The sequence below is a fragment of the Pezoporus wallicus genome, unplaced genomic scaffold (assembly GCF_028554395.1).
Source record: "Pezoporus wallicus isolate ANWC-B61680 ecotype Strahan unplaced genomic scaffold, APGP_CSIRO_Pwel_v1 contig_8376, whole genome shotgun sequence".
NCBI lineage: Eukaryota > Metazoa > Chordata > Aves > Psittaciformes > Psittacidae > Pezoporus > Pezoporus wallicus.
In genome coordinates, this window is record NW_026641603.1 from 105,949 (window position 1) to 129,232 (window position 23,284).

General features: G+C 66.2%; 3 protein-coding genes across 3 annotated transcripts; all 3 read left to right on the plus strand.

The window, feature by feature from the left end:
* Window positions 1-1,033: 1,033 nt before the first annotated feature.
* LOC130607431 (cocaine- and amphetamine-regulated transcript protein-like) lies at window positions 1,034-2,260 on the plus strand. Its single transcript, XM_057424500.1, has 3 exons — window positions 1,034-1,307; window positions 1,850-1,933; window positions 2,038-2,260. The coding sequence occupies exons 1-3, from the start codon at window positions 1,170-1,172 to the stop codon at window positions 2,143-2,145; spliced, it is 330 nt and encodes a 109-aa protein (XP_057280483.1). The 5' UTR covers window positions 1,034-1,169; the 3' UTR covers window positions 2,146-2,260.
* An 856-nt stretch (window positions 2,261-3,116) lies between these two features.
* Window positions 3,117-10,017, plus strand: MAP1S (microtubule associated protein 1S). The gene is made up of 6 exons (XM_057424533.1): window positions 3,117-3,243; window positions 4,672-4,773; window positions 5,191-5,273; window positions 5,880-6,020; window positions 6,215-9,676; window positions 9,761-10,017. The coding sequence occupies exons 1-6, from the start codon at window positions 3,117-3,119 to the stop codon at window positions 9,914-9,916; spliced, it is 4,071 nt and encodes a 1,356-aa protein (XP_057280516.1). The 3' UTR covers window positions 9,917-10,017.
* Window positions 10,018-13,692: 3,675 nt separating this feature from the next.
* On the plus strand, window positions 13,693-22,346 carry FCHO1 (FCH and mu domain containing endocytic adaptor 1). The gene is made up of 27 exons (XM_057424542.1): window positions 13,693-13,798; window positions 14,389-14,480; window positions 14,576-14,650; window positions 14,758-14,899; window positions 14,981-15,133; window positions 15,233-15,337; window positions 15,642-15,740; window positions 15,846-15,942; window positions 16,035-16,079; window positions 16,176-16,248; window positions 16,323-16,344; window positions 16,424-16,478; window positions 16,559-16,737; window positions 16,823-16,847; window positions 16,932-16,994; window positions 17,109-17,151; window positions 17,273-17,364; window positions 17,450-18,013; window positions 18,619-18,737; window positions 18,813-18,918; window positions 19,001-19,112; window positions 19,200-19,355; window positions 20,444-20,576; window positions 20,676-20,875; window positions 21,347-21,411; window positions 21,495-21,659; window positions 22,110-22,346. The coding sequence occupies exons 1-27, from the start codon at window positions 13,772-13,774 to the stop codon at window positions 22,130-22,132; spliced, it is 3,030 nt and encodes a 1,009-aa protein (XP_057280525.1). The 5' UTR covers window positions 13,693-13,771; the 3' UTR covers window positions 22,133-22,346.
* The last annotated feature ends 938 nt before the right edge of the window (window positions 22,347-23,284 follow it).

Here is a 23,284-nt window from a genome sequence, read left to right on the forward strand (position 1 = left end):
TAGGGGTGGTAGAGGCGGAGGGGACTACATTACCCAGAGAGCATCGCGCTGATGAGGGGGGTGGTCAGTGGCGTCGTGGGCGGGGCTCGAGGTCGTGCGGGGTCACGGTCGAAAACGCGCTGGGCGATCCAAAGGGACCCCATAGGGATGCTGAGGAACACGAAAGAACCCTTTAAGGGACTGTGGAACCCCATAGGGATGCTGAGGGACACTAGGGACCCCCATAAGGGGCTGTGGCACCCCATAGGGATGCTGAGGGACGTGAATGAGCCCCATAAGGGGCTGTGGCACCCCATAGGCATGCTGAGGGACACTAAGGAACCCCATAAGGGGCTGTGGCACCCCATAGGGATGCTGAGGCACACTAAGGAACGCCGTAAGGGGCTGTGGCACCCCATAGGGATGCTGAGGCACACTAAGGAACCCCATAAGGGGCTGTGGAACCCCATAGGGATGCTGAGGCACACTAAGGAACCCCATAAGGGGCTATGGCACCCCATGGGGATGCTGGAGGACTCGGAGGTGTGGGATATGGGGAAGGGCAGTCTGGGATACCCCATCGCTCCATCCCCACCATCCACCTGAGATCCGGGCCCCGCTCCATGCCGCAGGAGCAGCGTGTCCTGCTCTCCCCTCGCAGGGACGAGGCCCCGGGGGGGGGGGGGGGCTGCAGCACCCGCTCTGTCCCCTCCCGCGGCACGGAGCCGTCTGTGTCACCGTGCACCAGCCCCGAGGGACCCTGCTCTGTGCCACCGCCACCGCCGGCGCCTGCGATGAGCCACCGCAGCCGTGTTTGCTCAGGGAATGAACGGGCAGCAGCCTCGGGGCTCGGGGCGGGGGGACTCAGCCCTGGGGGAGCCGCTCTGTGCCCCCCGGCTCTCGGGCTGCTCCGCATGGACGTGGCTCTGACGTCGCTCCCGGCTGCTGCCTTGGGGCTTTGTATCCCATGGGATGCAGCTCCCAGGGACGAGTCTCCCCCGTCCCCTCGGCGACAGCGTCACGGTCTGGGGGGGGACCCGCATGCACCCGCTGGGTGCCTGCTCCCCGCCTGCGTCAGCGGGTGTTTGCCCACGCCAGGGGCTATGGGGTGGGTGCTGCAGGAGGGGGTATAAAGGCCTTTGAGCCGGGCACATCCATGAGCATCCAAGAACGCATCCGGCACCGGGAGGATGGGAAGCGCTTGGCTCTACCTGCTCTGCCTGGTTGGATCCGGCCTCATCCTGCTGGGCACTGCGGAGCCGGGGCTGGGGCTGGGGCTGGGGCCAGCTGAGAGCCTACCCAGGCAGCACCGGGAGGGGACAGAGCTGGTAAGGGGCAGGGGGAGCGTTGTCTGCAGGGGATAGGGCCCCAGCATCCCCTGCATGGCTCTGGGGCACCTTGAGGTGCTCCTGTTCCTGCTGCCCCGCTCTGGGGGCTGGTTCTGGCCGTGCTGAGGTGCCCTAGAGCAGTGGGGAGGGGGAGACTGAGCCCCCACCACTGGGTGCTCAGGGTGTTCCTCACAGTGACTCCTGCAGGGACATCTTGCAGCGCTGAGCTGCTCTGGCTTGGGTATGATGACGGGAGATGCTGTGCAGGGTGGTGGGTGCCAGGGAGGGGTGGTGGGGGCTTGCACCCGGGTGGGTGGAACCCATCCCAGCACCACAAACCCCTTGATCCCTCCAGCAGGGATGAACCCTGAGCCAGGCACAGGGTGTTAGGAGCACGGTTACACCCCAGGGTGCGCCCTTAGGGGATGGGGCTGCTGGTCGATGGGAGAGGATCCAGCACCAGCATCCAGAGACTCGGGGGGCGAGGCGGGTCCGGAGCCCCAGCGCACCCCAAGGGGGTGACCCTGTGCTGTGTGCTGCAGGTGGAGGAGCTGCAGGAGGTGCTGGGGAAGCTGGGGAGCAGGGAGCTGCCGGCGCTGGAGAAGAGGCTGAGCTGGGTGCCCTTGGTACGGCCGGGCCGGGGGGGGGCGGTGGGGATTGAACCCTGGGGCTGGACCCTTTGGGTACCGCCTGTGGGTCCAGCCCCGGTGCTGAACGGTGCCGCCCGCAGTGCGAGCCCGGGGAACCGTGCGCAGTGCGGAAGGGGGCCCGGATCGGGAAGCTCTGCAGCTGCCCCCGCGGCACCGTCTGCAACCTCTTCATCCTCAAGTGCTCCTGAGGGACCGGGGATGCTGCCACCCGCTGGGATGCTGCTGGGGGCTTGGATGTGCCTGCTCAGCACCCTCCTCCCCTGGGGTGCTGCGGGTGCCCAGGGCCACATTAAATGACTTGGATTCACAGCTCCTGCCTGCTTTTTGGGGGATCCTGGGCAGGGGGCCTGGGGTGTGTCCCGCCGTGCTGTGGGTCCGTGTGGGGTGCACGGCAGGGGCACGGGGCCGTGCTAGGGGTGGGCCCTCGGCGGTCTTGTACCCATGGCACCGGTTACTGCTGCTCTGCTGGAGGCTGATGGGTCGAGAAGGGGAAAGAGAGGTCGAGCATCCCCCAGGCCCTGCGCTGCACCGCACTGCACTGCCCATGGCCGCTCAGTCCCGCAGCGCACTGCACTCACTGCACAGCCCCAGCTTCGCACTGCACAGCCCCAGCCTCGCACTGCACAGCCCAGCCTCGCACTGCACAGCCCCAGCTTCGCACTGCACAGCCCCAGCCTCGCACTGCACAGCCCAGCCTCGCACTGCACAGCCTCTCCCCTGAGCTGCACCACGCAACCCCATCCCAGCACTGCAGCGCACTGCACAGCCCCAGTTCTGCGCTGCTTCCCGTCTCTGCATCGCTCTCCCCTAGGTCCGCACTGGGCTGAGCACCCCTTGCACGGCACCGCACCGCACTCCTTGTATTGTATCGTATCGTATTGTATCGTATCGTATCGTATTGTATTGTATTGTATTGTATTGCATTGCATTGCACTGCACTGCACCGCACCGACAGCCGGACCCCACCCGAGGCGACCCCACCCCTCCATTGCCCTTTTAAGGCCGCCCCCCCACCTCCGCTTTCCCCCAGTCCGTTTCCCCCGCCGCGCAACCCGATTGGCTGGCGGTGACATCAGTGGGCGGGGCCCGCCGGCGATGACGCTCGGGGGAGGGGGCGTGGCGTGGCCCTGCTGAGGCAGGCGGGCGGGGGGCGCCGAAGATGGCGGCGGCTCCGGGGGTTGCGGCCGCTCCTGCGGGCCCGCGCCGTTACTCGCTCTTGGCCATCGTCGGGGGCGGCTGCCACCGGCCCGGGCTGCTGGCGGCCGCGCTGCAGCAGCTGGAGCGAGGTGAGCCCGCGGATAGCGCGGCCGCACGGACCGGGATGCTCCGCGACTCCCGCCCCGAGGCACCGGGGCCTCACCTCCCCCCCCACCCCAACCCATGCTCCCCTCCGCTCATCCCGACCCGGATCCCTCAGGATCTGCCCCCCCCAAACCCCCAGGATCTGCCCCCCCCCCCCCCTTCAGGATCTGCCCCCCCCAAACCCCCAGGATCTGCCCCCCCCCCAACCCCCCCAGGATCTGCCCCCCCACCCCCAGGATCTGCCCCCCCCAAGCCCCCAGGATCTGCCCCCCCCAATACCCAGGATCTGCCCCCCCCCAACCCTTCAGGATCTGCCTCCCCCCAACCCTTCAGGATCTGCCCCCCCAAACCCCCCAGGTTCTGCCCCCCAACCCCCAGGATCTGCCCCCCCCCAATGCTCAGGATCTCTCCCCCCCCCCCCAACCCTTCAGGATCTGGCCCCCCCAACCCTTCAGGATCTGCCCCTCCAACCCTTCAGGATCTGCCCCCCAACCCCTTCAGGATCTGCCCCCCCAACCCCCCAGGATCTGCCCCCCAACCCCCAGGATCTGCCCCCTCTGCCCCCAGGATCTGCTTCCTTTCCTGCCCCAGACCCCCCAAGATCTGCCCCCCTCCCAGACCCCTAGGATCTGTCCCCCAGCATCTGGCCCCTCTCCTGTCCCAGATGCCCCCCCAGTCATCACCCCCTCAGACCCCAGCATCTTCCCGCAGAGCCCCCCAGAGTCTGCACCCTCTCTGCCCCCCCCCCCCAAGTGCTGCCCCACACAGGCTGCTGTGACCTGCCCCACCCCCCAGAACCTTGCCCCATGCAGTCGGGGGTGGGTCTCACGGAGGGGGGGGGTACCCTAAGCCATGGCATCAGAGCACCCCATGGAACAGGGCCCCTAACTCATAGTGTGTGTGGGGGGACACCCCGACATGGCCCCAGCACCTTGTGCAACCGCTGAGGGTGCGTGCCTTGCGCCATCGGTAGCTGGGAGACGTTGGGGACACCCCCAAACCTCCCCCCCCATGGGGTCCTGAAGGGCTGGGTGGGGGGTGTGTGTGTGTGCTTTGGGGGTTCCTGCTCCCCACGCTGGGCACCAACTCCTCTGGCACCGTTCATTCCTTTAAACAGCACTTGGAAGCGTGGCCCCGGGGCTGGGATTTGGGTTGGCAAAGCTGGAGCCGCCCTGAGTCACCGCACAGGGCGCTCAGCACCGGGTGCATCACCCCCATACCGGGGGCTGCTTGGGGTTGGGGTCACCCCGAAAGCCACCAGGGTGGCTCGGGGGATGAGGAGGGGGGACCCTGCGAGGGGACAGGGCTGGTGCTTACACAGAGTGGTGACACGTGGGTGCTGCAGTGTGGGTGCTCATGGATGCTAACGGAGCTGAGCCCTATCCTGTCCCCCCCCCCCCTCACCTTCAAAGGGATCCGCTCCTGGGACATCGACCTTTCCTCCTGCAACCTGGATGAGCAGCTGAAGCTCTTTGTGTCCCGCCACTCGGCCACGTTCTCCAGCATCGTGAAAGGTAAAAGCCTTTGGGGAGGGGGGGGCAGCACAGGCACCCCGACACCCCCCCCCGGGTGAAGTTAACCCATGGGGTGTGGGAGACCCCCCCAGGCTTCTGCAGGAACAGGCTTTGCTTTGTGCCCCCCCCCCCCCATGGTCAAACCCCATGATCGCCCCACGTGAGAAACCGCTTCCTTCCCCCACCTGGGGCAGGATGGGATTCCTATGGGAAGAAGGGATAGGAGAAGGTGGAGGCAGGGATATTGGGGCTGCTCTAGTGCCTCTTCCCCATCATGTCCCCGTTGTCGCACCCCCTGCAGTGTGTGTGTGTGAGGAGGGACTGTGGTAGCTGTTGAGTCTCCAGTGGGTGCCGGTGTGTCCTTGTCCATCCCATTCCCATGGGATGAGGGTGGGTGTGAGCCTTGGCTCCCTGCAGGTCAGCGGACCCTCCACCACCGCGGGGATGTGCTGGAGACCCTGGTGCTGCTCAACCCCTCCGACAAGTCCCTGTGTGATGAGGTGAGAATGGTGGGGGGGGAGGTCAGGACACGTGGCCATGGCTCCTTCTGAGCTGCTGGCATGGGGGTGCCGCAGGATGGAGCCTGGTGGCATTTCCATGTCCCCTCCATCCCCATGTCCCGCTCATCCCTGTGTCCCCTCTATTCCTCTATCCCCTCCATTCCTTTATCCCCTCCATCCCCGTGGCCTCCCTCCATTCCTATGGCCCCCCTCCATTCCTATGGCCCCCCTCCATTCCTATGGCCCCCCTTCCATCCCTGTGTCCCCCTTCCATCCCTGTGTCCCCCTCATCCTGTCCCCCCTCCATCCCTGTATCCCCTCCATCCTTCTGTCCTCTCCATGCCTGTGTTCCCCTTCCATGCCTGTGTCCCCTGCATCCCCGTGTCCCCTGCATCCCCGTGTCCCCTGCATCCCCGTGTCCCCTGCATCCCCGTGTCCCCTGCATCCCCGTGTCTCCTGCATCCCCGTGTCCCCTCCATCCCTGTGTCCCCTCCATCCCCATGTCTCCTCCATCCCTCTATCCCCTGCATCCCCGTGTCCCCTGCATCCCCGTGTCCCCTGCACCCCCGTGTCCCCTCCATCCTCACATCCCTGTCCTCTCCTCAGCTGCGGAACCTCATCACGGACGTGTCCCAGCACAAGCTGCTGGTGTTTGCGGGGCCCTGCGTGGAGGACACGGGGGAGCTGATGCTGCAGACAGGCTGCTTCTCCCTGCGGGACTTCATCCAGATCTTCACGGACAAGGAGGTGCGGTGCTGGGCACCCCCAGGAGGGACCTGCCTGTTCCCCCCGCCCCGGCTCCCAGCCCTGGCTGCATCCTGCCCTTTGGGGTGGGTGTGTGGGAGCCCATGGGAAGGGTGCCCTGTGCTTGCCAAGGGAAGGGGGGCTGAGGCAGGGCACCCCTGGGTGCCACATCCCTCCTGATGCTGTCCCCTTCACAGGTTGGGGAGATCCTGAGCTCTGCAGACCCCTCCGCCAAGGCCAGGTTGACAATCAGCTGCCCCGACTTCGGGGAATGGAAGGACTCGGGCTTGGACCATCACAACCTCCAGGACTTCATCGAGCTGCGTTACAACCCGGGTTGCATCCTGCCGGAGATGGAGGGGCTGGAGGAGTTCATGGAATACCTCTCGGAGTCGCTGGAGCCTCAGTCCCCCTTTGACCTCCTGGAGCCCCCCACCACGGTGGGCTTCCTCAAGCTCTCCAAGCCCTGCTGCTATATCTTCCCGGGCGGGAGAGGAGACTCTGCTTTCTTTGCTGTCAACGGCTTCAACGTTCTGGTCAACGGAGGCTCGAACCCCAAATCATCCTTCTGGAAGCTGGTGCGGCACCTGGACCGCATCGACTCCATCCTGGTGACGCACGCGGGCACCGACAGCCTGCCCGGTGTCAACAGCTTCCTGCAGAGGAAACTGGCAGAGCTGGAGGAGGATCCATCGCAGAGCTCGCAGGGCAACGGGGACTGGGCCAAGAACCTCATCTCCCCAGAGCTGGGCGTCGTGTTCCTCAACGCCTCCGAGAAGCTGAAGGACATCGAGGGCAACTCCCGGGTGCTGAAGAGCTGCGACGAGGCTGCCCTGACCCTGCACTACCTGGAGAAGCTGGGCATCCGTCCCAACCTGCTGGCACGGGACAGCGGGCCCCGCGCCGAGCCCACCGTGCTCTTCCAGAAGATGGGAGTGGGCCGCTTGGACATGTACGTCCTGAACCCCGTCAAGGGCACCAAGGAGCTGGAGTTTCTCCTGCAGCAATGGTCCGGTAACGGCTACCCCAAGGAGCAGGACCTGCCCTTGCAGTGCCTGACCTCGGTGTGCGCCCTGCTCGTCTGGCACCCCGTCAGCCCCTCGGAGAAGATCATCCGGGTCCTGTTCCCTGGCTGCACCCCGCAGGGCCGCATCCTGGAGGGGCTGGAGAAGGTGAAGCACTTGGAGTTCCTCAAGCACCCTGTGGTCACCAAGAATGATCTGAAGGGGCCGGCAGCTTCCCAAGCGGAGAAGCCGCTCAAGCAGAGGAGGGCAGAGAGCAAGGAGAGCCTCAAGTCTGCTTCCAAGCTCAGCTTGGTGGATGCTGGGACACCAGTGCCGAAGGAGAAGGCTCCAAAGGTGGAGAAGAAGGAGGTGAAGGCAGTGACCAAGGAGAAGCCAAAATCCCTGGGGGAGACGGCCAAAGCAGGGTCAGAAGAGGAGAAAGCCAAGGATGCTCGAGCCAAGCTGGACTCTTCAGTGGAGAAGCTGAAGGCGGACGCAAAGCTGAAGCTGAGCAAGGAGAAAGCGGTGCCCAAGAAGGAGCCTGTCCCCCGGAAAGAGGAGAAGAAGCCACCGAGGAAGGACGAAGGGAACGAGGTGAAGGCAGAGGCCAAGAAGGAGGTGAAGGCGGTGAAGAAGGAGGTGAAGGCTGAGACATTGCGGAAGGATGCGAAGGAGCCCAAGGCAGAGGCCAAGGCTCCTGCCAAGACCCCAGCCCGGAAAACACCAATCCCGGAGCCCCGCAAACCCCTGGCCAAGACCGGGAGCATCAAGAAGCCCCCACTCAAGAAGGAGTCCGAGAAGCCCAAGGCCAAAGCCCCGCAAAGGGATGCAGGGAGCAGGAAGGAGCCGGGGACATCGGACTGCTCCAAATCCTCCTCTCCTGAGGACATGGGGCCCGAGGCTTCACCAGGGGCCGGCGGGAGGAGGAGGAAGGAGGAACCCACCGAGGGCGAGCTGGAGCCTCTGCCTCTGGAGAACGGAGCGGGCAGGGGGCCAGGGGGGGACTCCTCCTGCCTGGAGAACGGGCTGGAGGACCCCGACAGCCCCCAGCGCTTCCGCTACGCGGAGAACAGCCCTTTGCGAGCCGTCTGCCCCCCGTCCCCCCTGGCCAAGACCCCCAAGAGTGACCGCAGCGTCAACTTCGACCTCACACCCACCGGGATGCTCAACCACGGCCCTGAGGGTGGCGAGGATGCCTGTGGCAGCTCCGAGGAGAAGACCTTGGAGATGATGTCCCCGGCCAGCTCAGGGCTGGCCAGTGCCGGGCACACTCCCTTCCACCAGTCCCCGGTGGATGATGGTGCAGAGGAGCCAGGCACTGGCACCAACCGGCAGCCAAACCCATGGCCCCCGAGCGGGGGCAAAGCGCCGCAGGACGGCTCCGGCTCTGCCGGCTGCCTTTCCCTCAGCCCCTTCAAGGATGATGTCCCCGACGTGTCCCCCACCATCACCACCCCGTCCCTGCCGGCCGAGGTGGGTTCCCCGCACTCCACCGAGGTGGACGAGTCGCTCTCGGTCTCCTTCGAGCAAGTGCTGCCCCCCGTGAGTGAGTCCCCCCCGGAGGAGGGCAGGCGGTCCCGGGGGGGCGCCGGGGGCACACCGGAGCCAGATGCCACCACCAAGGGGGGGTTATCGCTGCCGCTGCGGCCGTGCCACCACCCACCGTGGGCTGACGGCGATGGGGGGCCGCGGCCTGGCCGCCGCTCCGACTCGCCCCACGACGTGGACCTGTGCCTGGTGTCACCCTGCGAGTTCGAGCACCCCAAGTCGGAGCGGTCGCCCTCGGCCGCCGCCAGCCCCCGGGAGCTGTCGGACAGCGACCCATCGCAGGAGCTGCTGCAGCACCGCGGCCGGGGCGAGACCCCCCCGACCTCCGTCAGCGAGTCACTGCCGACCCTGTCGGACTCCGACCTCCCTCCAGCCGCCGAGGACTGTCCCTCCATCCTGGCCGATGGGCTGGAGTCGGACGAGGACTCGGAGCAGCCCCATCGTGGCACAGTCAGGGCCCGTGACCCACTGCCGGCCCCCATGAAGGATCCCTGCCCCATCCCTGCCCAGCCCGGTATCTGCATGGTGGACCCCGAGGCGCTGCCAGCCGAGCAGAGCCGTGCTGGGAAGAAGGACCCTCCCGGTAAGGTGAAGAGGACCCCATCCCGGGTGGGCTCAGCACCCACCGCCCCAAAGGCTGAACCCCCCCGGCACCCCAGCTCGGCCCCCAAGGCCAGGACCCCCGCCAGTGCTGCCCGTGACAGCGGGGACAAAGCCAGGCTGCTCCTTGGGGACAAGAAGGGCCTTTCCAGTGGGGACGCCCGCACCATGGGGACCACTCGCAGCGCTGGAGCCCGAGCAGGTACGGGGCTAGGTGGGGATGGGGGTGCTCCAGCTCCGCTGTCCCTGTGCCCATGGGTCTCACAGCGCTGTACCCCCATCCTTGCAGGCACACAGGCTGCAGCCCCCCCGAGCCCCCCCATCTACGTGGACCTGGCTTATCTGCCCGGCTCCTGGAGCGCCCGCACTGTGGATGAGGAGTTCTTCCGGCGTGTCCGGTCCCTCTGCTACGTGGTCAGTGGTGATGACCACCTGAAGGAGGGGGTCCTGCGGTCCCTGCTCGATGCCCTGCTCACCGGCAAGCACCAGTGGGGCACTGACATCCAGGTGAGCCCCCCCTCCAACCCGGGATACCCGGAGCAGTGGGATCAGCCCCTTCCCGGTGCATTGAAGGTGATGGTGTCTTTGCAGGTGACCTTGATCCCAACCTTTGACTCGCTGGTGATGCACGAGTGGTACCAGGAGACCCACGACCGGCAGCAGGAGCTGGGCATCACGGTGCTGGGCAGCAACAGCACCGTGGCCATGCAGGATGAGACCTTCCCCGCCTGCAAGGTGGAGTTCTGAGGGCTTTTGGGGAGGGGGGTGACCAACAGCGTGGGCTTCATCCTCATCCTCTTCCTCCTCTGTGAGCCTCCCCCAGCCCCCATCCACACCCATTGTCTTGGGGCTGTATCAGCCCCTGGCCACTGCGGCTCAGAGGGGGGGGAGATGGGGTCATTTCACCCCCCCACCTGCCAGGACTGTGAGGGGCTCCCCACAGCACCCCCATGCTGCACCCTCCCGTGCCATGTGGATCCCGCATTCCCACGCCTGAGCCATGCACTCCTCGCTCTGCACCCACTGCCATCCTTTGGGGGGGGGGGGGCTGAGGGACCAGGTTGGGGGGACCCTGCCTTTCGGGGGGGGGACGGGACAGGATCCATGTGTGTGTATGTGTGCGTGTCTGCATCCAGCAGCGGTGCTCCAATGAACAGGGTAAATCTTGTCATTTGCTGTTCCTACCTAACCCCCCCCCCCCACCTCGGACAAGCCACTACTGCCACCCCCCCGCATCCACAGCCCTGCCCTTGGCGGGGGGTCCAGGTCTCCTTCTGGGGGGGCTGTGGTTGCTGCTGCCGTGGGCTTAGTCCCTGACACCTTGTGTTTTGTGTGTGTGTGTGTGTGTGTGTGTGCCCCCTTGGGCACAATCAGCCCCTGTCTCTGCCAAGAGCAGTTCTGTGTTTCCCCCCCCACTTCACATGCAGCAGCTTTTTGGGGGGGGAGTGTTCCTGTCCCCCCCCAGGCTGAGACCCTTCATTCACCTCCAAACTACTGGAAAGCTGTTGAGAAACCAAATGATCCAGGTGGTTTTTAAGGGAGATTTTGTGAGTGAAGAGCAAAGGGGGGGGGGGCTGTGTCAGATCCTGACTCCCCCTTGACACCCCCCTTCCCCCCCCCCGCTGGAGCAAACACTAAACCTGTTTTATAGGAGGCTCCCAGCGGTTTCTTTTTGTAATGACTTTTTAAGAAAAAGCTAAAAAAAAAATAGAAAGAAAAAGCAAAAACTGAACAAAAACCAAACGTGGTTCTATGGGGGGGGGGGAGGGATATTTATCTGTAGCCCCCCCCACCCCGGGGGCTTTTACCTTGGATTGTATTGTCCTGTGTGTTCAGGGAAGGGGGGGGACTGAATGTTTCACCTGTAGTGCTTTATATATTTCTTTCTTAGCTGGAAGCTGGGTTGGAGGGGGGGGGGTGGAAGGGGGGGGTAATTCCGGCCCCCCCCACCAGCCCTTTCCCATGGATGCCGGCACACTCCCTGTCTTGCACGCCACGTTAATGTGTTGAAATGAGCATTAAAGAGAGGATAGCTCCGGCCTCGCTGCCTCCTCTGCTGTGCGGGGGGCGTACCTAGGTTGGGGGGGGGGGGGGGGCACCATGGGGTGCTGCAGGAGGGTTTGGGGGTGTTGGGGTGAAGGGTGTATGGGGTTCTGTGGGGTCACATCCTGCACTGTGCGAGGGGCTTGGGGGGGGGGGGCAGAGCATGGCCTTGGGGGGGTGGTGTGGATGTGGGGCTGAATGGGGGAGATGCGGGGCTTGTGGGGAGGGGGGGATGCGGGCTGGGGGGATTGGAGCGGGGCTGGCGCGGCAGCGCGCTGAGGATGGATGGATGGATGCGGGGTTGCCATGACAACTGCATCCCCATCCTCATCCCCATCCAAACGCCCCCGGCCTGCAGAGGAGGGGGCTGCAGCCGCTGCCCCCGCACGGGGAGGGGGAGTTGGAGCCTCATTGGTGCTGGGAGGGGGGGGGGGTGTCCCAGGGCCCCGTGTCTCGCTAATGGGGCTGAACCCCCAACTTGGACCAGGGAGCCAAGCCCCACCCTCACCTCTAAACCCTCCCCTAGCACTCCCCCCCCTCCCTAAATCACCCCGTTGGGGCCGTGGCAGCGCCATGGGGAGGGGGCTCCGTGCTGTTGGGGGGTCCCTGATACAGAGGCCGGTTGGGGCTCCAGCGCAGAGGCTGGGGGGGGGGGGGGGGCGGGGCTGTTCCCGGTGCTGCCGCTGTCACCGTCCCGCTCCGGCACCGCAGGACAAGGGACAATGTGGAGCCCGCCCATCCCCGGTTCCCCCGGTGCGGGCCCGGTCCCCATCTCGGGGTGTGTGTGTGTGTGTGGGGGGGGGTGTTCGAGGTTGATCTCCCCGCTTCCCGGTCCCCACCGCCGGGAGCAGCCCCCGGCCGCGCAGCTGCACCCGGTGTCAGCCGGAGCCGGGCCATGAGCTCAGCGGGGTGCGAGGCACGGGGTGGCACCGGCGGGACCGCGGCGGCTGCGGGGTGCGAGCGGCTGCACCGGGGACCCGTGGGGATGGGGCCAGCCCCGGGACCCGCGGGCGCGGGGCGGCGGCGGAGCGGGAGCGGGAGCGGGGCCGGGGCGGGAGCCCCGCAGGTGAGTGCGGCCCCGCAGCCGCCATAGGGGGCACCCAGCGCCCTCCGCGGCCCCGCGCACCGGAGCGGGCTCTGCGGCACCCCCCGCTCCCGCAGCATCCCCCCCCCCCCCCTCCCCGGGGCAGCCCCGTTACGGCCGGACCCCTCCCGCGCTGTGTGCGGGAGCTCCCGCTGTAGCCCCCCCCCCTCCCAATGCCCCCCTCGTTTCCCCGTGCGCGGTGCGGTTCCCCCCCGGCCCTCCCCACATCGCCGCTCCCGGTGCTGCGGGCACCCCCCGGTGCGGGGCTCGGTGCTTTCCCTCCTTAGTCTGGAAGGAGCATCCCACCCCCCCCCCCCTCCGCCGTGCACGCCCCGACCGCCCGTTAATGGAGCCGCTGCACCGGGGGTGCTGGGGTGCAGCCCCCTGCCCTGTAGCTGCAGCCGGGGTGGGTCCAGCCCCCCCGGAGCTCCCCGCACCCCCGCCGGTGAAGGTCACCGCTGCGGTGCCCAAGGGCTGCCCTGTTGGGGTGTCCCGGGGGGGGGGGGGGCCCTGCCGCAGCACGGAGCGGTGCTGAGTGTCCCGTGTCCGTGTTGCCCCCCACCCCCCCCGCCGGTGCCCCCCGTTCCTCTCGGGGCCGCCTCCGGGGACTTTGGCCGGCGGGGACTGAGGGGTGGAGGGGGGGGGGGTTCACGGCGGCTGCGGCCGCTCGGGACCGGACGCGGGTTGGGGTCCGGTACCGGGGTTCCCCCCCCCTCCTCTCCCCGCCCCGCTCCTGCTCCATCCTGCCCGGGGCGGGGGGGCACCGCGCTGAGCCCGCCCCACTCATGACACAGGTGGCTGAGCCCTTGCGGAGGCGCTGGGGGGGCCGGGGGCTGTGCCCTCAACTCTCCTTTCCCCCCCCCCCCCCCCCCAACACTCCCTGCGGACAAGGATGATCGGGGGGGGGCCCGGAGCCCCCAAGCAGCCCGCGGTGAGTGGGGTCCGTGCCCCCCGATCCCACCAACCCCCAGACAGGCACCAGCCTTTGGGTTTCCTGTTTATCTCTGATGGGGAGTGGGGCCGGGGGGGGGCACAACTTGGGGGTGTCCCTGCTCAGTGCTGAAGGGGGGGGGTGTGTGTGTGTGTGTGTGCTCCGATGTGGGACCCCCAGCATGGATGAGTGCGTTTGGGGTGCAGCCCGGGGGGGGGGGGGTCCCCGTTTATGGGGGGGAAGAGGCTGTCGGGGGGGGCGGGGTTGGTTTTGGGGGGGCCATTGGGAGCAGCCGCCACCACGCAGCAGCAGCAGCACAGCTCATCTATTATTTAGCTGCGTATCTGGTGTCGGGCCCAAGCGCTGCCCCAGCGGCCCCCCCCCGGGCACTGCACACCTTGGGGAAGGGGGTACAGCCCGGGGGGGGAAGGCCTCACCGAGCCCCCCCCCACAACTCGATAAGAGCCAATGCTTCCATAGGGCATCGGGAGCTGAGCTGGGGGGGGGTCCCCACGCTGCTGTCTCCCCCCCTTCCTCCTCCAAGATGTCCTACTTCACTGAGCACTTCTGGGTAAGCCTGGACCCCCCCCATGGGTGCCCCCGACCCATTGGTGCCCCCATCTATGGGTGCCCCCATCTATGGGTGCCCCTGCTCTTCCCACAGCTCTTGGGGGGTGGCGGTGGGGGTTTCATGGCCCCCATTATTTACCCCAACGCCTTCATTAACGCTGTGTATTAATTGCTATGGGAAGGGGAGGGGGCGATGCGTTCCCATGGGCCACCCCTCCCAGCCATGGTGCTGTCCCTGACCCCCCCCCCGGCCCCATCCCCATGGGGATCCCCGTCCCAGCACTGGGGGGGAAGTAGGCATCGCCGGCGCGTGGCCGGTGCTTCCTGGTTCATCTCTGCCGGTGTCTGGCATCTTCCTGCATCACCCCCTTCCCCCTGCCTCAGTTTCCCCATGTGGGGCCACCAGCACCCTGCACCCACCGCCTGGATGGGGGTTAGGGGGGCAAGCAGGAAGCACCCATGATAGCACCCGGGGTGGGGGGGGTTCAGGCCACCCTCTTTGCGGTGTTTCCGCCCCAAACCGTGCTTCCTGTTGTGCCCCGCGGCGGCACCATCCCGGGGGGCACTGGGTGGGATTTGGTCCCCTGCCAGGGCGAGAAGAACCACGGCTTCGATGTGCTCTACCACAACATGAAGCACGGGCAGATCTCCACCAAGGAGCTGGCTGACTTTGTCCGCGAGAGGTACCCAGAGTGCGATGTGGGGGGGGACACGGGGGACTCGGGGTGGGGGGTCCCCAGCATCGCCCGGCTCCATCCCCAGCACCTCCTGTCCCCAGGGCTGCCATCGAGGAGAACTACGCCAAGGCCATGGTGAAGCTGTCTAAGATGGCCACCAACGGGACCCAACTGGGGTGAGCAGGGGGTCGGAGCACCCCGCCATGGTTGAGAAGGGGGGACCCTGCTCATCCCTGCCCCCGTGTGTGTCCGTCCCCATGTCCCCCCCCCTCCCCGATCCCAGGACCTTTGCTCCGCTCTGGGAGGTTTTCCGCATCTCCTCGGACAAACTGGCCCTTTGCCATTTGGAGCTGATGAAGAAGCTCCACGACCTCATCAAGGAGATCTCACGCTACGGCGAGGAGCAAGGCCGGGTGCACAAGAAGGTACCGCATCCCCCCCCCATCCTCCCCATCGCACCCCAAGACCCCCGTCCCCCATTTTACCCTCTGTGTTTCCCTCCCCAGTCCAAGGAGGAGGTGGCAGGGACGCTGGAGGCTGTCCAGATGCTGCATGGGGTGGCCCAGTTGCTGCCCAAGTCCAAGGAGAGCTACCACAGCAAGTGCCAGGAGTACGAGCGGCTCCGCAAGGAGGGCACCAGCCAGAAGGAGATCGACAAGGTGGACCCTGCCCCGTATCCCTGTCCCCACCATGGGGATCCCGGTGCCTGTCCCGCCATGGGGAAGCAGGGGGCTCATTCCCACTGCCTGGTCCCACAGGCAGAGCTCAAGTCCAAGAAGGCCGGCGAGGCGCTGCGCAGGGCGGTGGACAAGTACAACGCTGCCCGCGCCGACTTCGAGCAGAGGATGCTGGACTCGGCCATGGTGGGTGGCACCGGTGGCCTTGGGGACCCCTCTGTCCATGGGGCCAGGCCACCCCCACTGAACCCCATGCCCTGGTGATGCCAACCTTGCTGAGCCCCTCTTCATGTTGACGCCAGCCCCGCTCTCCGGGGGCTGAGCCCCATTCCTTGGGTTGTGCCCCCCCCACCTGCCTGGCCACCCCTCCTTGGGAATTCTGTTCCTTGCGGATGTGTCCCCATGGCTAAACCCCCATTGCCTGGGCATGGAACCCCTGGGGACATCCCCCCCCTTCCTGACTGAAACCCTTCCTTATCCCTGCTCCCAGCGCTTCCAAGAGGTGGAAGAAGCCCACTTGCGCCACATGAAGGGCCTCATCGGCTCCTACTCACACTCCGTTGAGGACACCCATGTCCAGATAGGGCAGGTGAGTCCCCAGAGGGGTGAACAACAACGGGGACCCCCCCCCGGAGCTGTGTCCCATCCCCCCGCTCTTTACTGTGTGCCCCTCATCCCGCTGCTTCCTTCGCAGGTGCATGAGGAGTTCAAGCAGAACGTGGAGAACATCGGCACCGAGATGCTGCTGCGGAGGTTTGCCGAGAGCAAGGGCACAGGGCGAGAGCGGCCAGGTGAGGGGGGGGCTCCCCCCTTTCGCACCGGGGTGATGCTCCCCATCCTTGCATGTGAGGGTCCTCGTGGCTCATCCTGCTCTCGCCTGCAGGGGTGCTGGACTTTGAGGAGTACCGGTTGGCCCCAGCGCTGGAAGGCAAGTACGTCTGCACCCACAGCCCCATGGTGGGGATTGTGGGGTATGGGGGGGGTTGCTCACCACTCTGTTCCCCCCCCCCCAACTGCCTTCCAGGACCCAAGAGGAGCCGTAGTAAAGCTTTCCGCATCCCTGGGTTGAGCCGTAAGGAGAGGGACCGTGATGCTGGGTAAGATCCCGCTCTCTGTGTCCCCGCATCCCTTCCCAGCTCCGGGATCTAACGCTGTCCCTGTTGCTCCCCAGGGAATCCCTGGATGCCGAGGTGGTGAGTATCCCCGTGCCAACGCTGGCCTTGGTTTTCCCCACCCTGGGAAGCAAACACCTCCCTGAGCATCTCCCCGCAGGGCTGCCCGGAGGTGGATGAGGACGGGTTCACCGTGCGCCCCGATGTCACCCGCAGTATCCTTGTGCTGGAGCATGATAGGGGGGGTCAGTTTTGGGGTGTCTGAGCGCTGGGTGTTGCCTTGACGGGGGCCCAGCCGAGGTGGAGAACCACGGCTGCTCCTCCAGCGATTCCGACTACGACGAGGATGAGCCCCGCAAGTTCTACGTCCACATCAAACCCGTGCAGCCCCGGGAAGCGCCCGGCAGCGCTGAGGCCACCATGGAGCAGCTCAAGGCCACCGTGGGGAACCTCATCCTGCCCCCCAGCATCGGGGTGAGCTCTGGGGGGGGGATGGCAGGAAGGGTCCCCAGGGACTCTGCCAGGGCCAACTTGACCCCAGGTCCCCATTCTCTTGCAGGGCACCGTCAAGAGGCAGTCGTCCCGTAAGTGCCACCCCGGGGGTTTAGTGCAGCTTTAGGGGACCCCCCCTGGCTCCATGTCCCCCAGTGTTGCCTGTCCCTCTGCAGGGCATGCGGCATCTCTGACCCCAGCCCCGAGCGATGTGGACTCTGAGGGGACACTGGCAGCAGGTCAGGCTGTGCTGGAGGAAGGGGGGGTGGTGTGGGTCTAGGAATATGGGGCGCAGTGTTGGGGTTTGGGGTGCGGTGGTTGTGCAGCACCCACCGTGTCCCCTCTCCCCACAGGTGACAGTGCAGGGAGGGGGTGCCCGGCGGCGCAGATGAGCAGGTACAGGGTGAGGGGTGAGCGGGGCGCTGTGGGGTGATGCGCCCCATGTGCCACCCCATATCCCCTCTCTGGGGGGGGTCCGGGTGGGCTCTGAGCCCCCTCCGCTCTGTGCCCTGCGCAGTGGCCCTGCGAAGGCTCCCCCGGCCGCCGCGCCCCCCGCTGCTCTCTTCGGGCCCCCGCTGGAGTCGGCTTTTGAAGCGGAGGAGTTCCCGGGTGAGGACTTGGGGGGGGAGCCATGGGGCAGACCCCGGCCTTCGGGTGCTCTGGCGCTGACACTTGGGGGGGGGTCTCCCCGCAGCCCCCCGCGCCTACGTCCTCACCTCCTCATCCTCGCCCTTCTCCTCCTCGTCCCCGGAGAACGTGGAGGACTCGGGGCTGGATTCCCCCTCGCACCCCGCGCCCGGACCCTCGCCGGACTCCAGGCCCTGGACGCCGCAGCTGGGGACGCCGCAGAGCCCCCTCCCCAAGCAGGGCAGTCCCCCCCCACCACCGCCGGCGCTGCCCCGGCCCCGCAGCCCCTCCGGCCGCCTCCCGGAGCCCCCCGGCTTCGCCGTCTTCAGCGGCCCCGGAGCCGAGGGGCTATGGGGGGACGCGGCGCGGGGGTCCCGGGGCCGCAGCAGCCGCGCGGGGCCCCGAGAAGCCCCCTCCCCAGACCCCTTCGGGGAGCCGCTGCCCTGGGTCCGGCCCCGCAGCCCCGGCGGGGACCAGCCCCGGCCTTCCTCCAACTCCGCTTCCTCCTCCTCTTCCTCCCCGGCGCCGCCCAGCGCGGGGGACTCCTCCAGCCCCTCGCCATGGACCTGCCAAGGGTCGGGCTCGGGGCTCAGCGAGGGCAGCGCGGCCGTGGCTCCCCCCCCACAGCCGGGTGAGTGACAGGGGTGCGGGAGCTGCCCCCGTTACCCCTGTGTCGTGTCCGTCCCCCCCACCCCTCACCTTAAGAACAGGGCTGGGACCGGATCAAACTCATTGCACGGATGAGACCCCATAGAGCCCCCCTGGGAGGTTCTGCCATGGTGGTACCCCAGCACCCCGCTCCCCATCACTGCATCCCCAGCTCCTGAGGATGCTCAGACCCCCTGAGAATCCCAAAACACCCATGTACCCAGCACCCAGCTCCCTGTTGCTGCATCCCCAGCTCCCGAGGATGCTCAGACTCCCTGAGAACCCCAAAAACCCCAAGTACCCAGCACTCAGCTCCCCATCACTGCATTCTTCAGCTCCTGAGGATGCTCAGACACCCTGGGAACACCCAAAACCCCAAGTACTCAGCACCCAGCTCCCCATCACTGCATCCTTCAGCTCCTGAGGATGCTCAGACCCCCTGGGAACCCCAAAAACCCCAAGTACCCAGCTCCTCATCGCTGCATCCCCAGCTCCCAAGGACGCCCAGTTAACCCCAGGAAAGCACCCTGACACCCAGCCTCCCATCACCACCTATTTCTTCGTCCCGTCTCCCCCACCCCACCTCAGATGCTGCCCCCACTTGGCCCAGCGCAGCCCCCCGGGACGTCCCGCTCGTGGCCCCCCCTCGCCGCTCCCGCACCAAGAGGCCGGCGGCCGGGCCGGCTGCGGGCAGCAACAGCGAACTGGTGCGTGGCCAGGGATGGGGGGAAGTGGGGCCGGGCTGTGGGACCCCCCCCCCCCGATGCTGTCTTGCCTTGCAGTCGCGCTCGCTGAGCCCTTCGCCCTCCTGGAGCTGCGGCCCCTCGCACTCAGCACCCGCCAGCCTGGGCGAGCGCGGCTTCTTCACTGTGTCCCAGCCGGCACTCGGTGGGTTTTTGGGGGGGGGGGTGGGGGGGTGTCACGGGTTTTGGGGGTTCCAACCAAGCTCTGATCCTGTCCCCATCCCCAGGGCTGTCGCGGGGTCCCAGCCCCGTGGTGCTGGGCTCGCAGGATGCGCTGCCCGTGGCCACCGCCTTCACTGAGTACGTCCACGCGTACTTCAAGGGGCGAGATGCTGACAGGTACGGGGGTCCCCGGGGGGGGCGGGGGGTCAGGGTTACCCCCCGAGCACCGCACCCCACCGCTGACCCCCGGCCTGTCCCCGGCAGCTGCCTGGTGAAGGTGACGGGGGAGCTCACCATGTCCTTCCCCGCTGGCATCATCCGTGTCTTCAGCGGGAGCATGGCCCCCCCCGTGCTCAGCTTCCGCCTGCTCAACACCGGCGCCATCGAGCAGTTCCTGCCCAACGCCGAGCTGCTCTACAGGTACCTGGGGGACACGGTGGCACCGTGACAGGACTGGGACACCCCGGCTGGTGTTGGGGTACCGGGTGTACTTGGGGGGGGGATGCAGAGACTGTGGTGGATGCAGTGATGGGGAGCTGGTAGGTGGGTCATGGGCACCCTGGGAGGTGGTGGGTGCCCTAATGGGGAGCTGGTGTTGAGGTACAGAGAGTGCCAAGGGGGCACACGTGTCCTAGGAAGGGACATGCACACTGATGGGGAGCTGTGTATCGGGGTGCTTGGTTTCCTGGGAACATCCATGGAAGCTGGGAGATGCAGTGATGGGGAGCTGGGTACCAGGGATCCCAGGGGGTCTGAGCATCCTTGGGAGCTGGGAGATGCAGTGATGGGGAGCGGGGTACCAGGGATCCCAGGGGTCCTGAGCACCCTTGGTAGCTGGTAGATGCAGCAGTGGGGAGCTGGGTACCAGGGATCCCAGGGGGTCTGAGCATCCTTGGGAGCTGGTAGATGCAGTGTGGGGGAGCTGGGTACCAGGGATCCCAGGGGTCCTGAGCACCCTTGGGAGCTGGTAGATGCAGTGTGGGGGAGCTGGGTACCAGGGATCCCAGGGGTTCTGAGCATCCTTGGCAACTGGTAGATGCAGTGATGGGGAGCTGGGTACCAGGGATCCCAGGGGTTCTGAGCATCCTTGGCAACTGGTAGATGCAGTGATGGGGAGCTGGGTACCAGGGATCCCAGGGGTTCTGAGCATCCTTGGGAGCTGGTAGATGCATTGTGGGGGAGTTGGGTACCAGGGATCCCAGGGGTCCTGAGCATCCTTGGGAGCTGGTAGATGCAGCAGTGGGGAGTTGGGTACCAGGGATCCCAGGGGTTCTGAGCATCCTTGGCAACTGGTAGATGCAGTTTGGGGAGCTGCGTACCAGGGATCCCAGGGGTCCTGAGCATCCTTGGGAGCTGGTAGATGCAGTGATGGGGAGCGGGGTACCAGGGATCCCAGGGGTTCTGAGCATCCTTGGGAGCTGGTAGATGCAGCAGTGGGCAGCTGGGTATTGGGGTGCCGTGTTCCCAGGGTGCCCAGGCACCAGTGCTCACTGACCCCATCCCGGCAGCGACCCATCCCAGAGCGATCCCAGCACCAAGGACTTCTGGCTGAACATGGCTGCGCTCACGGGGCACCTGCAGAAGCAAGCGGAGCAGAGCCCGACCGCCTCCTACTACAACGTGGCTCTGCTCAAGTACCAGGTGAGCCCACGGAGGGGACGGAGCCGGCTCCCCTGCTCCTGGGGGCAGGAGGGTCTCGCTGACCCCCTGACACCCCCCCCCTCACCCCGGTCTCCCCAGTTCTCACGGCTGGGCCCCGGCTCGGCGCCGCTGCGGCTCTGTGTGCACTGGGACTGCGCCCCGGGTACCACTCGGGTCAGCATCGAGTACGGGTACAACGGGGCTGCGCTGGCATTGCCCGTGCCCCTCGCCAATGTCCACGTCCTGCTGCCCGTGGATGAGCCCATCGCCAACCTGCGGCTGCAGCCCGGGGCCAGCTGGTGAGAGCAGGGAGAGGGGGGGATGCAGGATGCACAAATGCATCCCCCTGGGGACCCTGAGCTGGGAGATGAGGGGGTGAGGGAAGAGGGAATGAGGGTTAAAGCAGGAGGGGATCAGGGGGCTTGGAGATATCATTGAGAGGTGGGTGGTGATGGGGTGAGGGAGGTGGGAATGAGGGTTAAAGCAGGAGGGGATCAGGAGGCTTGGGGACATTGGGATATGGTTGCTGATGGGTGAGGGAGGTGGGAATGAGGGTTAAGGCAGGATGGGATCGGGGTCTTGGGGACATCATTGAGAGGTGGGTGGTGATGGGGTGAGGGAGGTGGGAATGAGGGTTAAGACAGGAGGGGATCAGGGGGCTTGGGGCCATTGGGATATGGGTGCTGATGGGTGAGGAAGGTGGAAATGAGGGTTAAGGCAGGAGGGGATCAGGGGTGTGGGGGCTTGGGGCCATTCCTGTGTCCTGGCAGGAACCTGGAGGAGAAGAGGCTGCTCTGGAGGCTGCTGGATGTGCCCAGCACTGCAGGGCAGGGAGGTGAGGACAGAGGGGACTGGGAGCAGGGTTTGGGCTCGTTCCCCACAGCCCCCCCAACCCCTGTGCTGTGCCCCCATCCCCAGGCTGTGGCCGGCTCTCGGCCAGCTGGGAGCCCCTCTGTGGGCCCAGCAAGCCCAGCCCCGTGGCAGCGCAGTTCAGCAGCGAGGGCAGCACGCTGTCGGGCGTCGAGGTGGAGCTGGCGGGCGCCGGGTACCGCATGTCGCTGGTCAAGAAGAGGTTTGCTACAGGTAGGGCTGGATGGGAGCCATGGGGCGGGGGGGTCAGGGTCCTCTCCTCATCCCCTGTGGCCCCAGGGTACATGGGGTCCCTTCCTTGGAGAGGAGAGGGTCCATTCCTTACTCCTGGGGGTGCATGGGGGTCCCTTTCCTAGGGCGCACAAGGGTCCTTTCCCTGCTCCTCATGGCCCTGGGATGCATGGGGTCCCTTTCCCAAGGTGGATGTGGTCCCTCTTATAGGGTGCACCAGGGTCTCTTACCTGCTCCCTATGGCCCTGGGATGCATGGGGTCCTCTTCCTAGCCCCCCCAAGCTCCATTTCCCTCTTACTGGGTGATGCCCCATAGCGATGCCCAGCTTGGGAGGGTGCAGGTTGAGCCCTGGCCGTGGGGCAGTGATCATCCCTGTGCTGGATACGTGTCCCCAGCCCTTGCAGCCACCATTCACCCCTTTTCCTCCACAGGGATCTATCTGGCGGGGTCCTGAGCTGATCCCCCCCCGGGCTTCCCCCTTGGTTGTGTGTGAAACACTGGATGGAGGCCGGCTGGGGAGGGGGTGCTGCTGTGTAGGAGCCCCCCTCCTCTCCCTCCTCATCTCCCTCTGCCCCCCTGCTCCATGGCTGTCACCGCATCCCCTTCACCCTCCCCTGTGCTGTGACGGGAGCAGGAGCTGCTCTTTTATTAAACACTTTATTTTCTAACCCTCCCCCCACACACACACTTGGCTCCCACCTGCGTCATACCCCGGCGCCCATCCCTGCAGCCTCTGGGCTGCTCCATGGGCTCTGGGATGCGGGAAACTGAGGCAGGGAACGGGTGGCGCTTGGCTGAGCACTTGCACCCAGAGGCGCTGCTGCCCAGTCTGCAGCGGGTGGATGGAGGGAGGGAGGGAGGGATGGAAGGGTGAATGGAGGGATGGATGAATGGAGGGAGGGAGGGAGGGAGGGAGGGAGGGAGGGATGGAGGGATGAATGAATGGAGGGAGGGATGGAGGGAGGGAGGGAGGGATGGAGGGAAGGATGGATGGAGGGATGGATGAATGGAGGGAAGGATGGATGGAGGGATGGATGAATGGAGGGAGGGATGGTTGGAGGGAGGGAGGGAGGGAGGGGTGGATGGAGGGATGAATGAATGGAGGGATGGATGGAGGGAGGGAGGGAGGGATGGTTGGAGGGATGGATGGATGGAGGGAGGGATGGAGGGAGGGAGGGATGGATGGATGGATGGAGTGTAGGGAGGGAGGGATGGATGGATGGAGTGTGGGATGGATGGATGGAGGGATGGATGCAGGGAGTGAGGGATGGATGGATGGATGGATGGATGGATGGATGGATGGATGGATAGATGGATGGATGGATGGAGGGAGGGAGGGATGGATGGATGGATGGATGGATGGATGGAGGGAGGGAGGGATGGATGGATGGATGGATGGATGGAGGGAGGGATGGATGGATGGATGGAGGGATGGATGGATGGATGGATGGATGGATGGATGGATGGAGGGAGGGAGGGAGGGAGGGATGGATGGATGGATGGATGGATGGATGGATGGATGGATGGATGGATGGATGGATGGATGAATGGAGGGAGGGATGGATGGATGGATGGAGGCATGCATGGATGGATGGATGGATGGAGG

What these genes read in the sequence shown, in the direction of transcription:
- LOC130607431 (XM_057424500.1), top strand. Translation starts at nt 1,170, where the DNA reads ATGGGAAGCGCTTGGCTCTACCTGCTCTGCCTGGTTGGATCCGGCCTC. An exon ending in ACCGGGAGGGGACAGAGCTG is followed by an intron (nt 1,308 to 1,849) that starts GTAAGGGGCAGG and finishes TGTGTGCTGCAG; the next exon opens with GTGGAGGAGCTGCAGGAGGT. An exon ending in GGCTGAGCTGGGTGCCCTTG is followed by an intron (nt 1,934 to 2,037) that starts GTACGGCCGGGC and finishes TGCCGCCCGCAG; the next exon opens with TGCGAGCCCGGGGAACCGTG.
- FCHO1 (XM_057424542.1), top strand. Translation starts at nt 13,772, where the DNA reads ATGTCCTACTTCACTGAGCACTTCTGG. An exon ending in CCCATGTCCAGATAGGGCAG is followed by an intron (nt 15,741 to 15,845) that starts GTGAGTCCCCAG and finishes CTTCCTTCGCAG; the next exon opens with GTGCATGAGGAGTTCAAGCA. An exon ending in TGAGGGGACACTGGCAGCAG is followed by an intron (nt 16,995 to 17,108) that starts GTCAGGCTGTGC and finishes CTCTCCCCACAG; the next exon opens with GTGACAGTGCAGGGAGGGGG.
- MAP1S (XM_057424533.1), top strand. Translation starts at nt 3,117, where the DNA reads ATGGCGGCGGCTCCGGGGGTTGCGGCCGCTCCTGCGGGCCCGCGCCGT. An exon ending in ACAAGTCCCTGTGTGATGAG is followed by an intron (nt 5,274 to 5,879) that starts GTGAGAATGGTG and finishes TCCTCTCCTCAG; the next exon opens with CTGCGGAACCTCATCACGGA. An exon ending in AGATCTTCACGGACAAGGAG is followed by an intron (nt 6,021 to 6,214) that starts GTGCGGTGCTGG and finishes TCCCCTTCACAG; the next exon opens with GTTGGGGAGATCCTGAGCTC.